This window comes from Corella eumyota, chromosome 4 (genome assembly GCF_963082875.1).
Source record: "Corella eumyota chromosome 4, kaCorEumy4.1, whole genome shotgun sequence".
NCBI classification, from domain to species: Eukaryota; Metazoa; Chordata; class Ascidiacea; order Phlebobranchia; family Corellidae; genus Corella; species Corella eumyota.
Genome location: NC_137493.1, coordinates 12337104 through 12353041, shown reverse-complemented (window position 1 = coordinate 12353041; position 15938 = coordinate 12337104). Strand labels below are relative to the sequence as shown.

The following is a 15938-nucleotide window of genomic DNA, read 5'->3' as shown; positions in this document are numbered from 1 at the left end:
TTTTCTCTACTTTCATTAATGTACGGCCTTAAAGTGTTAGTGTTGATTTTTTTTCACCCTTGCTGTTTTATTTGTATTATGAAGTTTTGTATTTTTTTCCTTTTCTTCAATGCACAATTCTGGATTTCTTATCACACTTTTATTTTTTAAAGCAATGTAAATAAAACTTTTGTTTTTCCAAAAAATGCTTTATTTTAAGCTAAACGATAAAATAATTTTAGTAATATTTGATTGGCTTAAAAAATTTTAAAGAAAAAGTGCCATACAAAAGGGTAATTCCTTAATAAAAAACAAGGCCTTGTTAAACGTTGTGTGTTTGCAAAAAAACCCGGGACCCAGACTGTTTAAATGTTAAGGCATCTACTTATTCATTCTTTTTATAATCATTCATTTTTTGTTTTGTAGAGCAATACAAAACCTGCAATATTGAACAACTTAACAATGCATGCACACTTAAGCGTTTAGTGTAAATGAACAAACGAACAACGAATTACTTCTTTAGCAGTTTAAAACTGAGCCAAACAAGCTTCCTATAGTATGTTATTTTGCAGCACTGCCCGATTTTCAAAGTGCTATTGCGACTCGCTTACATGTAGAAATGAAAATGCGTACTGCTCTGTCATCTAGTTAAACATAAATTCATTATTAATATATTAAATCAACGTTGTTAAGCAGGTTGCAACGATATTCTTCTGGCAATCCTGTCACGTTACAACTTTATGTTATCTTTGAACGTTTGCCCATACAAACAAACGTACAGTTAGTTGTACTTGATAGCTCACACATAGAATTAACACAAATTTGGGACGTGAAGTTTGCCCATTAACATTTTTTTTGTATATATCTTTATCCTCGATGTGGAAAAGTCGAATGCGCAACTTAAACATAGAGTAACATAAGTTACTCCGAGATCGACTGGCAACCGTTCAAATACAGTGACACTACATTTTTTATTTCCAAAAGTGTTACAAATTAGTTTTTAAATATTTAATATCAATGCACTATTTTTAATCTTGTAAGTGCGTAAGCGTGTTGCAGTATCTACGTCACTCTTCATGTATCTTTTTTATGATTCGCATAAAAATTACTGTGAGGAAAATCTCTTGTAGCTATATGCACTGGTTTGCGTGTCTTACAACAACTTTGCATGCATAATTTATTACGAAGTATAATTGTATACACTCCTTACCGCGTTATCGCAACACAAGCCGAAACATAATAAGATTCTTTTTTGCAATGCATGTAGTAAGGACCATGAAATTCCAATCGGGGTAAGTCTACTTTATCATGCTTGTTCGCGAATTTCCCTCTGAATTATTAATTCGCGAAAAAGGATTTGGAAGATTTTTTCGGGTCCGGAGAAAAATGCAAGTGATTACAGGTCGCGGAAGAAAGGTTTAAGAATAGATTTATCTAATCTGTAGCAGATCAGCAAATCAGCAAACAGATACAGTCACACAACAAGGTGGTGAACTTGCAAGATTTGTGTATCTGTCTCCGAAATCAGATTTTATTGAAACGAAGTTAATCAGGTATAATATTTAATTTCTTTTTGACTAAGGACAAGTGTACTGTCTTTATACCTTTAAGGTTAATGTTTTTATTACTAGGCAATAGAATTTGTAAAATAACAAGTAGCTTAAAGAAACTTGAGGGTTAGGATGAAAATTTACCTATGTTTTGGTTGTGATTTGGTATTATTACATCAAGCTAAATAAAAATGATATAAAAGAATAAGTTTTGCCTTGACGTTGTTTGATTTTTTTCTTTCAAGTTTAATACAATTAGAAAAAAAACTTTTACTGTAACCACGTGTTTGTTAATTAAAAAAATTGACAAAAGGTGTTATAAACATTTTATTGGTATAATGTCATGTAAAAAATCTTTTGTAATTTTAGTATAAATCTGTAAAATAAATTAATTAAAATGAATTTTAAAACTATATTTAAAGCTTATATTATGGGCGGCAATATTTTTCTAAGAAGCGCATTAACAACCTAATATATAAATTTATATCGGCCGTTGCATTGGGTTGAAGACTAAAAGTTTTTGTGTTTGACCTGCACCAATGCCACTTCATATGTTTTTGAGCCAAGCGTTTGCGAATTTTTCTTATAAACTCCTCTAGTACCCTTTTACACAATAAGTGTAAATTTTATAGATAAAAATATATATTTTTTAAAAAAGAATTTTTGGGTTATTATAAATAAACATTTTATTTATAGAAAAAGAAAAAATTCAAAGTCGGATATAATAGAATATTGGAGATAAATCAAAAAACGGTAAGTTTTTGTTTAAAATTTTAGAAAAATTTTTCGATTTTGTTTAAAAGTATATTTTAAAAATAAATTAGTAGTAGCTACTTTTTACTGTCACAGTTGTCGGTTAGTCATGTTCTTAACATAATATGCACACACATTGCCTTTATTTATTTAAATTTTGCAAATTAACTAAATGCCTTTTAAATCACGACAAAATAACAACTACTCGTTTTCACCGAAAGCACATGTTTTTCTTTTACTTAAATGAAGTGTGTTTGTTAAATGATTGGTTAGTAGGTCGTAAATTTAACTGTCATTGCCACGGGATAGGAAATTTAATTAACCGCGCGTCTAAATTTAATTAGGCTTTCTACAAGTTGAAACAAGTTGTAAATATTAACAAGTTGTAAATATGGTTTTTGGTTACGCAACAGGTGTCTCATTAAAATTAAAGGGAAGCCTTGTTAATATTCATTAAATAACACATTCGTGTTATTAGTTTGGGCTATCTCTTGGTTTCATCCTTTTTTAATTGTGCGCTGTATATGTCGCACTTAAACCAATTTGGTGGGTAAATATTAATTCACTAGTCATAATATGGTCGCAAAAAAGTTATGTCCCTGGTGGTTTTTCATAACGAAAACGACATTTCTTTTATTTTACATAAACCACAATTTTTTATTTTAAAGGCCTATCATTTAAACATATATAAAAATGTTTTTATATATACATACATTTTTTAAATTGGTTTGTAAAGAATTAAAAGTGTAGTATTATGACAGCAAACTAGGAGCCGAAAGGTTACTGGTTTAAGCCGCACCAATGTTACACGCCCCCGACTCCGGCGTTTACGGACAGTTTAAAACACGTTCCTAAAGCATATACAGCCTTCCATAATAAAATTACAAAAACAACTGTGAGGTAACACAAAACTCGGAAAAAAGAAAATGATAACATCACCCAGTTTAAATTAAATATTTTATGATAATTACATTAATTGACTTTTTGTTGAACTTGTAAATTCAAATGAAAATCCTGTAAATTTTAACCGCAACAACATAATGATTAAATTTCAACTAATCTGCTGCATAAAGTATAGTGATCTTAACTTTAAATGCATATTGCACTATAAGTATTGATAATATCCATTAAGAGTGTAGCTATTATCTGCATAGCACTTTAATAATGCTACTTAACATACATGACATTAATAATTAGGCTCAACACATATTCGAGTGAGCTATTTGTTTTGCATAAAACTGCAATACTTTTGAATAAGTTGTTAATTAAATCAGAAAAAAGTCTTTGATTAGACATACCTAATATCTTGCATTTAATAAGTTTTTATAACAGTTAAAATACAGTCATGACTAACAGGTAAGTAAAAAATTTTATTTTCTATAACAGGTTTAAGCAATTTGTAAAGAAAAGTCCTGTTTAATTATAATAAGATTACCTTATTGAAAATGTTTTGGGTATGTTCTATTATCAAGTATTTTATTTTTTTAGAAAATTCAGTTTTGAGCCGAATCAAACAGGCCTCAAGAGAAAACTTAAAGGAATAATCTACATCAAAACAAAGCCAAAAAAGAAAAAGTTGTCATTGGGTTGCAGGTGCAGTCAAACAATGAAGGACATAATATTAGGTATTCAAAAAATTATATAAAATTAAAAAAAATTAAATATTAGAAATTTTAATGCCTAAACATTAGCATGAAAAAAAACTTAAGTTTGAAAGAATAAAATAAATTGTTTGTTTTACTTAGCTTTAATTACTCGGGCGCTATTTGCTGCTCACGGTTTAATTGGAATATGGAGGGCACAAACAGAATGGGATCTCGTAGCCTTGTGGTTGTTACTTATTCCTATTGGTTTATTAGTTTTGGAAGCTTTATTTACCGTTGGTATAAGGGGCGGAGAAGAATATAAATGGTAGGCACTTTTAAGTAATTAAATTATGCCTAAATGCGTTTTAGTAATTTTTAAAACTATTTTTAGGGGCCATTTTATTAACTATATTTTTACATATTCCGAATTTTAAATTCTTAAGACTTATTTTTGGTTCTAAATTGTATTTTTTTCAAGCAAAATCACTTATTTTTTATCTGTAAATACACTTAATTGCGTTTATGTTTAAATTTTGATGTAAGTTTTATTGCTTTTTAGGATAAGTCCCTGTGTGTTGTTGTACTTGTGTGGTATTGTACCTTCAATATGGTTCCTTGAACTTAAAAACTTTGATATTCGACAAGAACGACATTATTGTAACGATCAATTCTGGGGCAAATTGGTAAGTTTAAATAAAACATATCTACTTAATATAATATTAAAATAAGTTTAAACGATTAGGTACCCAATAAGAAGAATAAAAATGGCTTTAAAAACTTAACTTGTAAGGAATTTTTGCCCGAAATTATTATCTAAAATACATATTTCGAAATACTCAAGGTTTTTACAACGTAAATTATGTTCTATTTCTATTTGCAAACATAATTTTTTTTGCAGAAAGAGCCAGGTTGCGATGCCACGTTTTTGAGTCAAAATTTCGACGACTTATACGTAATGTTGGCCAACAGAACCCGCTTACAAGAAGCTTGCGAATTCGAGAATAATTTTCTGATAAATTTGGAAGCAAGACGACTTAATCAATCGGTAGGGGCAGAATTTATTAATTTATTAAATCTTGTATTTAAAATGATGTATGTTATTTATAGACTTAAATAAAATGTTGCAAATTCTTAAAAACTTTTGAAAGAATGCTTTCCTGCGCTTTCAACTAATCCGTTCTAAACAGTATAAAGTTCTTGGCAAAAAAACAATTAGCAGTTTATTTAAAATATTTTTTTATCTGAACTGTCGAAGTCAACTCTAGACTGAGTTAGAAAAACTAATAAGACTATGTTTAAACCATGTTTATGATAAAGTCCTTCTTGTAACATTGATGGTATAAACAAGCAAAAAAAGGCATTGTATTAAACTAGTTTTTCTAACTGAAACAAACTAATTTTTACACACAAGGAAAAAAAGAGCTATTTAGAATATGAAACACAGTACTTATACTTTAACCTAATTTTTTTGTTTTGTAGTTATACAGTACCGTGCCGGCCCCGGTAACCGGTATTGAGTTTGATTCTGAATCAACTGTACCAGGTGGCTTAGAGTTGGACGGGTTGGGTGGTGACGTGGTTGACTCTATTGAAAACGCTAAGAAAGTTCTAGATAACTTGGTGAGTTAACTTATTTTTAAATGACATTTCTTTAATGGACCTTTATGTAAATGTAACTTTTCTGTAAAATGCGCCAGATCTTTTACATTTTATCTGTTTAAACATATCAATATATATAGAATTTTAAATTTTTTTTAATGATCTAAACAGCTAAAGTTAAATTTTTTTTTTTAATTTCAGCTTAGTGGAGTAAACATTTTCGACCAAACCACGTGGGTGCTCGTTCTCCATCAACTTTTACTTTTTATCCTCATCATCGGGCGCTGGCTTCTCCCGACGGGCGAAGGGATCTCGCGGGACGAACTCTCCCAACTTCTTCTCGTTTTCATCGGAGTCGGCGCCGACATTTTGGAATTCGTTACCGAAACTGTTAAAGTGGGTGTTACGTAATACTTAAATTATATTTAAATTTTTGACAAATTAAATTTTTAATTTTTTGGGTTAATATTTTTTAAAAAATTTAATTTTTTTTATTATTTTGGTAAAACTATATTTCAGAAAGCTTAAACAAATTGACCCTTTTCTTTATTTCGCATTTTACCTCTTTGTACATGTTTATATTTAAACTGAAAAAATTCCAAGTTGCAGAAAAGGTTTAAAGTCTGTAGTCCTTCATAAATATTTAACAGTTTTAAAAGCCAAATGTAATTAAAACATGATTTGTATCTTTCTGTTTTGATTTGATATTTCTAATTTCTGATTTAGTTGGATTAATCATCACAGTCAAAATGTCCCATAGTTTCTTTTTTTAACTTAGATTTATAATTTACCTTAACATCTTGTGTCATTTTAAATCAAAGGGCCTTAAATCAGAAAAACTAAAAAGACCTCTAATAAAATATTTATTTTGCTGATGGATTATCGTCCTTTGCTTATATGCTTGACATTTTGCAACACTTTTCTAATTAGCATGCTAACTAATTAAAAACAACTAAAAATTTACTTCAGAGAAGTGTTGAAAGGCCAACTAAATGCTTTATAACCGTTGAATTTATCTTGTTGATTATTTTACTGTATTTAAAAAAGGGATTTTGCTAATGCAATGCCTAAGTGCTTTGACATTTTATCAGCATATATGTATAAGGCCTTTTAAAAACTAAAAAAAGTGACACATATTTATTTTAAAATGTTTTTTAACCTGACTACTTCTTACGCCAATGCACTTTTTAACAAGTTCATTTTTTAAATTATTGTTAGGAATTAGCCGTTCGTTGCGACCGGGTTTTAATCGTTTTAATCATGGCTTTCTGGTCTTGGAGTACTCTGCAATTTACTTTGGTTCTCACCGCTGCCAAATCTCGTCGTACGAGGGCGGTAGGGATCTACGAAGAAGAGCAGACTAGCACTAGGGTCAACTCCCCTGTTGTAGTCGTGGAGGATACGGAAGAAGAAGAGAAAAGAGGTAGAGGTTTTTTGGAGAAAAATTTTTTTTTAAATTAAAAAATGTAATAATTTTTTTAATAAATAACAAGAATGATTATTTTTTTAAGGAAAATGCTACGAGTTTTGGACTAATACAGAGGTGTGGGGAATAATGTCGACTCTCATCTTACAGGATGGTCCCTTTCTCGCTATGAGACTCTACATCATGGTAGGAAAAAAGGTCGTCCACCAGATGATTGTCTTCTTTACTTGCAAGAACTGCTTGGTGGTGATCCTCCAGCTTTATCGACTTGCCATCATCGCGACGAAGAAGGATCCGGAAGAAGAAGAAGAGGAGGAGTATGTTCCCTCCAAGATGGATGCTGTGAACACTCTGGCGTTAGCGAAGAGCAAGTTTAAAGTGGGCTTAAGAAAGAAGGCAGTGGAGGACTCTTCTTCCAACGGAGCGGGAACGACGACTTCAGATAACACAAAGGATATTCCTGGAGTTTGAACATAAACTTTTCTTAAGACTTTGATCTGAAAGTTGTTTTCGCACAACTTTTAAAAAACTGGAGTTTTAAACGTTAAAGAGGGGAATCATAAAAAGGATTTCATTGATTTGGAAGTTGTTAGTTTCCTTTTTTAGGAATAAAAACACTTCCTTTTTTAGGAATAAAAACAAGTTCAGAATAAAATCATGGTTAAACTTAATAGGATACGCATGTACCCTAAATTTATTTATCCCAATAATTTGCCTCAATTTTTGATTATTTACTTGATCTTTAACATTAAAAATCGCATATAGCCTATTATCATTACGATAAATTTCCCTCAAGTTTTTATTAATACAAGGTTTTATACAATCAACATTGGCATATATACATGAATTATGTTAAATACATTTTGTATTTTTATTTTTGTTCAATATTATTGTACTTGGTCGCTAAAAATAAATATATTAAACACAAAATTGATAAGGTTTTATTGTATAATCACTTGACGCAAAGCACGTATGTTGCAAGAAAATCCCGTTTTAGACTTTGCTGTAAGGAAATTCCTTTAAGGGAAAAAACAAAAAGCGTTTTTAAAATTCCGTCGCCTTTTTCTTGATTTCGGTTTTAATTTGTGACTAAAAGGTTACCTGGTGATCGACTTTTATAGTAGGTTAAACTACAAGTGCCTTTAGGATGTAGGGGATAAATTAGAAATTAAAATGAAACAATAAAAGATAAGAAAAGGTTGTCTAGAAAACTGCAAGCTCATCAAGGTAACTTTTAATTAAAAATTAGCTTATTAATTATAAATGTTCTAATCATAAATTTTCGAATGCGTGCATAGGCTTATATGCATGATTAATGCATATATGATTTATATATATGTTGAAATTATATATACAATAAAGTTTGTTTCAAATGCCAATATTTTATTATTTCTAAAAAAAATATTTTTGCAAAATGTCGAAAGTTACTTAACTCAAAAAAGAAACGAAAAAGTCAAAGAGAAAAGGAAAAATTTATATCCTTTTATAACATGCCGCACTAAGTAATATATATTGCAGGCAGATTTCTGTAAAGAAGAACGCCAGATTACCTTACATTTATATATAAATACTGTTTGTTGTTGGGTTATTAATCGGTCAAGGGTCCTGGTCGTTCTTTTACGAGTAAAAGTGTATTTGTTTACAATATATAAGGCACTTATTGATACAGTAATGCTGTTATACCAAAGGCAACAAAAATAAATCCACTCATGCGTAATTAATTTTGTTTGTTGGTAAAACATTCAAATAAAAGCAGCCGTATTTACGCTTACTATTTTTGTGATTATGATGTTTCATATTTTTTTGCAATTCCTTTATTACGACATGAATTCCTTTAGTAGCTGAGTACATATTGGTTTCAAATTTGCCTTGTTAAATACTCGACGCTTTGTTCTATAACAATTAAGTGCGCGTGTGCGCCGCCCTCTTCAAGTGTTATTATTCTTTGAAACACTGTAGCACAACCAAGGCACCTGAAAATGTAAAAGTCAGTTACGTTATAGGGGTCGTTATGAATGTATTGCTTCACATTTACTTTGTAAGCAGCGACCTTCAGCAAATAGGGCAGTTCAGAATAAAAGGTGTTTAGTTGTTGACTCTAGCCTACTTAAAGCATCGACTGTACTACTAGTAAGTTGCTATACGGTTAGGTTCACATCAAAAACTGCACAAACTAGAAACATGTCGTCAACATTGGTGCCAGGTGCAAGAACGTAAGTTTGTGTCGTGTGAAGATTTTTAAGCAGCTGGATCGATTAGTGTTTTCATTTATATTCATGTAATATTTAGATCCACGAAGTGGTCGAAATTTGAACCAGTGTCCATGACCCATAACAGAACAGATCACTGGTCCAAAATGAAACACCAGGCCACAAATTTTGTGCTTAAAATGCCAGAAGCAGTCGCAATTACAAAGCGTGAGTACGACTTTAGAGATTTATTCCCATAGATTTATAACAGAAAAGACAATCATTTATAAACTTAACCCTAAATTATATTAGTTAGATTAAGTTTGTTTCGTTGGCACGTTGCCTAATTAATCTTCAAAAAAACTTTTTTTTTAATTATTGGTTATAAATTCCAGAAAAAAAAAGAATATTAACATTTTAAAGGTGACACAGGGGCAGATTTAAGTTAAGACTACCACAGACTTTTAGTTTTTTTTATCGACAAAATCAAATATCAATCGAACAAATGTATGAAAATATAATTTAAAATTTATTTCGTTATAATTTTTTTTAAAGAATTGCCGCCAGAAGCGACTAGGTATCGCATGAGTTCAGATGGTAGCATAATGCCTCTTAAAGGAAAGGACTTTTCTGATCAACTAACAACCGAGTTCGAAAATAATGAACCTGGAAGGTAGGCTTAAGTACACAAAAAAACGCGTTTCCATTAAAATTTTAGTACAATACTTAAGCCTGTTTGCAAATCCATTTTTAATATTGCTTTTTCTGGATCGTATTTTTTGATAATTAACCTTTGCCAGGTACCAAAAGACTCGAGTAAAGAGATCAATGTCGATTCCAAACATGAAGCAATACAGAAATCAGTTTAACGACCGGGCTAGGGAGGGGTTCAAGTATTGGCCCTTATCGCGACCTAAACCTACTCTCTGTAAGAATTTTAAGTCTATTTAAATTAAATAATTATTTTACTTAACGAAACGCGTAACTTTAAAGATGCAACACGTCTACTAAACAGTTTTTGTATATTTTTTTAACGTAAACGAGTCAATGTTACAGCGTAGACTTTTTTATATTTATTTAACCTCGTTTTGAAAAAGGTCGTCTTTGCAATCTGAACATAAAGTAACATTTGCTACCTTGAGCCACTTGTTGACTTGGGCAGTTTAAGATTATAATTGCCCGATATTTAAACTGCTGATTAGTTTTCGACCAAGCAGAAGTTTAGATCGCTTCTAGTGCCGTGTCGGTTATCGATTTTGCTACCCCAACATAGCTTACCTACTTCTGTCACGAATAGAAAATATTAACTTGCTTACGGTTTTTGAGCTGTAGGATTTAAACCCAGGACCTTATGCAGTAATAAATTAGCGAAAAAATGTTTTACAATTTTAAACTATTTTAGATGGCAGATATGGTATGGGATGTTACAAGTCCGTACTTGGACTTGGTGACGCAGTCAGGACATAGTGACGTACGAACTATGACGTCACTACTAAAAATTGTTGGGTTGCATTGCACAAAACTGCCTTGTAAATAAAATTGTACATTTTATTCAAAAAATTCCAAAAGTTGTAAATAAAAGAAAGTTGTGACAAATTGAGTATTGTGATATGAGTTTGTGAAAATGAGTTGTGAGAAAAAAATAAAATTTCGGATGAAGAATTGTTGTGAAAATATACAACTGCATAATTTGTAACAGTGAATTGTACGAAATTAGTGCAAAAGGCACATAAACAAAAACACAAAAGGCACATTTGTTTAACTAAGCTAGCAATACATTACTATAACCATACAAAATTATCTAAATACAATATACACAACAACTATTAAACATTGTACAAGGCACTTCTTTGAAACTTAAAATTTCAGAAGCCATGATTTGAAAAGTTGAAATTGTTATCCATTGCGTAAGTAATTGACCACTTCTGTCTTCTAATTAGTTGGGCCATTGTCAGCCGACAGCGGCCTATCACCCGGGTTTGATTCTTGGCGAAGGTAGTCTTTAATCGAAAGTCCTGCGAATAAAAGTACCTCCTGATAGGTCCTTCTTCTTTTTGCCCTTCTTTTTTCGTGCGGGTTTTATTAAGTTCATTTCAGCCAATGCCTAAACATTTAAAATAAACAGATAAAAACTTGAAAAAGGGGGTTTCAAAATAGAAATTTCAACCTTTTATATTTGGCACTCGTTTCTAACGTTTAAATTTAGAAACACTTCTCAAACGTTACACAATTACGGCCTTAGGCATATAATATTTAGCATAATTTTTGTTTTCTTACCAACTAAACACGTTTTCTAACAAAATTTCATTATAATATTTACTTACTCCTCTTGTTTGTTCAAGTGCTGAAGCAAGGTCTTCAATCTGTAAATTAAGATGAGCATTTTCTGATCTATAATCATCAAGTTGTGCCTCCAACCCTTCCCTTCTAACTCTCTCATATTCCAGTTGTGCTTCCAACTCAATTTTTTGTCTGTATGGTAAATTAATTTAACACTGCCTTTATTCTCAAAATTTAAAGCTAAATTTTCTTCACCAGTTAGATGTTACCTTTTTAGCTATTTTAAAACTGTTGTTAAATTGTTTGGTTAGAACAACTTTACGTTTTAGTAAAACAGAACTTACTGTTTTGCCTCTTGTTCTTCCTTGTATCTTCTTCTGTCCTCTGCAAGTTCTCCTCCGAGTTGCCGGAAGTTTGATTTCGCAATTTCCATCAACCTCTCCAACTCATCCACTTTCTTGAGGGCTCGACCTACCAGAACAACAAAATATGGTATAAAGTTAAAAATTGGGTTTTAAATGGCCTATTTCCGCAACTTAACAACCTTAAATGTAAAAAAATATGTGATAAACACTAAAAAAAAAATTCAAAAAAGTTTTACTTCGTGCTGTCTTCTTTGATCTAACATCCTGGCTTAATCCTCGACTATCACTTGAATCCCCAGCTAATCCTTTAAGAGGATAATCTTCGTCATCTGAGTAAGTCGTGGATGCATCGGAGTCATCCTCCTCTCCTCCCAGGAGTTTGATGCAAGCCAGTTGTGCAAACCTCCGAGCTACATCACAAGGAGTTTCTCCAGAAGAGTTTCTAATTTCCACTGCGAAAATAAAAAGTTTTTAAATCTTTTTTTATATAATTTTGTAACCGAACAGTACAGTAATTTTGGAAGCATTAGGAATCAAACCCTAGACCACGGGTTGAGTCAAGTTGTTTAACTTTTCTTTTATGCCTTTGCATGTATAAATTTCTTAAAATTTTGCTCATGATTTTAATGGCAACCTTTATATTAATATTTAAATGCCAGATACAAAGATGCTTTTATTATTTACTTACTTTTGGCTCCCATTTCTATTAACCATTGCAAAACTTCGATGTGGCCCTGACCAGCAGCTTTGTGAGCAGGAGTTGACATTTTTTCATCTCTTTCATTGATGTTAATTACACCTTGTTCTATCAGTGTTCTTAGTACTTGTAAGTTACCGTTGTATGCTGCTACATGTGCAGGAAAGGCAAGATCTAAACATAAACAAATTTTATTCAAAGTTTTAAGTTTAAATGAATAAAAAATGTTAAACATGAAATGAATAAAAAATGTTAAACATTTAAATGAATAAAAAATGTTAAACATAATAATATTTGGTTTCTTAAAAAAACTAGTGTTACAAAATTTAAATTGCCAGGATTAATAATGCAGTTGATTGATCTTAAAATACTTTTAATAAATCTACGAAAACTTAGACTTATTTACTTTCTTCATCTTCTGCATTTTCCTGCTCAAACTGGAAGTTGTCGATAAACTCGACCAGACCATTTTTGTAAAATCTACTGCCTAGATCTTTTGGCGTTTCCCCTTGATCGTTTCTTGCTGAGAGCACATGTTCGGCACTTGGGGCACTAGAGATAAGATATTTTAAACAGTGAATGTGACCCTCCTGGGCGGCAAGATGAGCAGGGGTGTTTCCTTTAAACAAAAATAAAACAAATTTTTGGATAATTAAACATAAATTAGTGTACAATTAAAATTAGTCATCTCCAATTATATTTCAATTATTCTCTGATGAAAAAAAACAAAATTATCACATAAATTTTCTGCTTTTTAAATTACAAATGTTTTTACCTTCATTATCAACATCATCGGAGCTAGATCCCCATTTACAAAGAATTTGTAAACAGCCAAGTCTTCCATGGAAGGCAGCACAGTGGGTAGGTAACCAACCATTAAAATCGGAAATATTTGCATCCTCAAAATTTACAAAAAAGTAAAAAGTAAATTTAATTTATATTGCTAACAAAATTAAACAATTATGCCAAAAAAAGACTTACTATTTGCACATGCACAGTTAACAAAAAATTATACAACACTTGATTAAATAATTAAATAAACTATAAATTTAACTTAACTGACAGCGTGGTGTAGTGGTAAGAACACTTGTTACACCACACATCAGGTCATGGGTTCAATCCCCACTGATATCATGTTGTAGCTCCCTTGAGTAAGGCGCTATAAACGGTATGAACTTCTGCTAAGCCAGCACTTAATCAGCAGTATAATTATTGGGCAATTGTATTCTATAATATCCCAAACTGCCACAGGCAACTCGAGACTGGGTGGAGTAACTTAGGTTACTCTATGTTTAAGTCACGCATTCGACTTTCCCACATCGAGGATAAAGATATATACAAAAAAAAAAAAAACTTACAACTCCGCTGCGTAAAAGAGTTTGTAATGTGAATGAGTGACCATGTGACGCGGTCATATGAATTGGAGTACTACCTCGATCATCTTTTCCCGATAAATTAACACTGTTCTTGACAAGGGCCTAAAAATAGAACAATAACAAAATTTGTATCACTAAATTGTACCAAGATTTAATATCTGCATTCTAAAGTATATCCAATAAAAATAAAATTCTTCTAATTTTGATTCTAAAAGTTGAAAAAAATGATGCCAAGAGGCTTTACAATAAATTAGTTTAAGCTTTGTGGTCAAAAATATTTGCCTTTTTATTATTACAAATGGTAAACAACTTGTATTGAAAGGCAATAAAAGTTTTTCTTACTTGTATACAAGCATCTTGACCCCGTATTGCAGCAATATGAGCAGCAGTCCAACCTCTTGGTGTTACATCGGCTGCATCTGCTCCATGCCACAACAACCAATGTAAACACTAAATAAAATAAATTATGTTTTTTATACATATTTTACTCTTGATATTGGAAGACATATGTTACATAGAGCAACATTTACCCCAACCCCCGTTCAAAGTTGCCTTCAATAATATTAATCATATTGGCTCTTTATAAATCTAAATCTTGTTTTAATTATGGCCTATTTGTTACAGATGGTCTTACTTAATGACACAGTTTGTTTAAATAGGCTTTGTACTTAAAAGAACTAATCCAAGTGAACAATAGTTTGCAATAAATATTTAAATAAATTAACAAAAAATTAACCTCTAAGGGTACCTATAAACTATACAGGATCGAATGGATCGAATGTATATCAAATGGTTATCGAATGGATCAAATGTATCGAATGGATCAAGTGTATCGAATGGATCAAATGGAACAAAAATATTGCATAAATTAAACCCTACCCTGACCCTCACCCATTCAGAATAAGAATAATGCATGTGATCCATTAGGTCCATTTGATCCATTTGATTTATTCGAAAACCATTTGATATACGTTTGGGTACATTCTATTTATTCGATCCATTCGATCCTGTATAGTTGGGGACGCGGAATTTGAGGGAATGGAAAATAAAGGAACAGAAATTGAAGGAACGGAAAATGAAGGAACCGGAAAATGAAGGAACGGAAAATGAAGGAACCGGAAAATAAAGAAACGGAAAATGAGGGAACCGGAAAATGAAGGAACGGAAAATAAAGGAACCGGAAAATGAAGGAACGGAAATTGAAGGAAAGTGAAAAAGGAGAGGCGGAATCTTAAAAAAATAAAACGCGGAAATTCCGTTGACTGTTTATTTGTATTTAAGTCAATATTATTTTAGAAATAAACGGGTATTTTATAGAAGAGAGTTAGGGTATGCTAGGGTAATAAAAATTAACTCATTATCGCTTATCAATTCTCGAATAAATGACAGTAATCCTAAATAAACAGTCAATGGTATTTCCGCGTTTTAGTATTTTAGATTTCGCCCTCTCCTTTCTTGCTTTCCTTCATTTTCCGGTTCCTTTATTTTCCGTTTCCTTCATTTTCTGTTCCTTCATTTTCCGGTTCCTTCATTTTCCGTTCCTTCATTTTCCGGTTCCTTCATTTTCCGTTCCTTCATTTTCCGGTTCCTTCATTTTCCGTTCCTTCATTTTCCGTTCCTTCAATTTCCATTCCCTCATTTTCAGTCGACCCATACACCGTATAGTTTATAGGTACCGACCTCTAATGCTCCAGTATAGCATGCCCAGTGCATGGGAGTAAATTTGGATTCCTTTTCAACCTCGTTAATTCCAGCTCCATTTTTTACCATGTATTCAAGTTGAATTACATCTCCGTGTCTAATTGCTTCGTGTATGCTGCCATAGTTTGTTTCTTTTTTTCTTTTGACCAGTGCTATATTTACAATTTCGTTTTTTATCATAAATAATTCAAAAAGTAACTTTGTAATTTTAATTAACTTACCACTCATAGTATTTTCTTCCTTGTATTATATCCGTATACAATATATTACGAATTATGTGTAAGTGCTTTGAAATAGTCGCTTTTTATACACACTTGAGAAATAAATGCATTGTTTACAAACCGCTTTGTGTACCCATAGAAACTTCAAACAGTGGCGGCACTTTTCTCGCTTCCAAAAAATTAAGTAAATACTTTTAAATTTTAATTTATGTTAAA

The 15938-nt window shown here is 31.5% G+C and overlaps 3 protein-coding genes across 3 annotated transcripts; 2 read left to right on the top strand and 1 right to left on the bottom strand.

The window, feature by feature from the left end:
• The first annotated feature begins 3888 nt into the window (after window positions 1-3888).
• LOC145750854 (transmembrane protein 26-like) lies at window positions 3889-7364 on the top strand. Its single transcript, XM_082566927.1, has 8 exons — window positions 3889-3907; window positions 4028-4193; window positions 4428-4551; window positions 4767-4913; window positions 5348-5488; window positions 5669-5863; window positions 6686-6896; window positions 6979-7364. Exons 1-8 carry the CDS (start codon window positions 3889-3891, stop codon window positions 7362-7364), a joined length of 1389 nt encoding a protein of 462 aa, XP_082423053.1.
• Window positions 7365-8880: 1516 nt separating this feature from the next.
• LOC145749716 (uncharacterized) lies at window positions 8881-10696 on the top strand. The gene is made up of 5 exons (XM_082565554.1): window positions 8881-9106; window positions 9183-9310; window positions 9638-9755; window positions 9883-10010; window positions 10485-10696. The coding sequence occupies exons 1-5, from the start codon at window positions 9075-9077 to the stop codon at window positions 10547-10549; spliced, it is 471 nt and encodes a 156-aa protein (XP_082421680.1). The 5' UTR covers window positions 8881-9074; the 3' UTR covers window positions 10550-10696.
• On the bottom strand, window positions 10623-15850 carry LOC145749715 (ankyrin repeat domain-containing protein 42-like). The gene is made up of 11 exons (XM_082565553.1): window positions 15723-15850; window positions 15481-15653; window positions 14143-14250; window positions 13783-13902; window positions 13200-13323; window positions 12831-13043; window positions 12416-12598; window positions 11964-12179; window positions 11707-11833; window positions 11407-11554; window positions 10623-11186 (listed from the first exon to the last, which is right to left on the bottom strand). The coding sequence occupies exons 1-11, from the start codon at window positions 15727-15729 to the stop codon at window positions 11085-11087; spliced, it is 1521 nt and encodes a 506-aa protein (XP_082421679.1). The 5' UTR covers window positions 15730-15850; the 3' UTR covers window positions 10623-11084.
• Window positions 15851-15938: the final 88 nt, after the last annotated feature.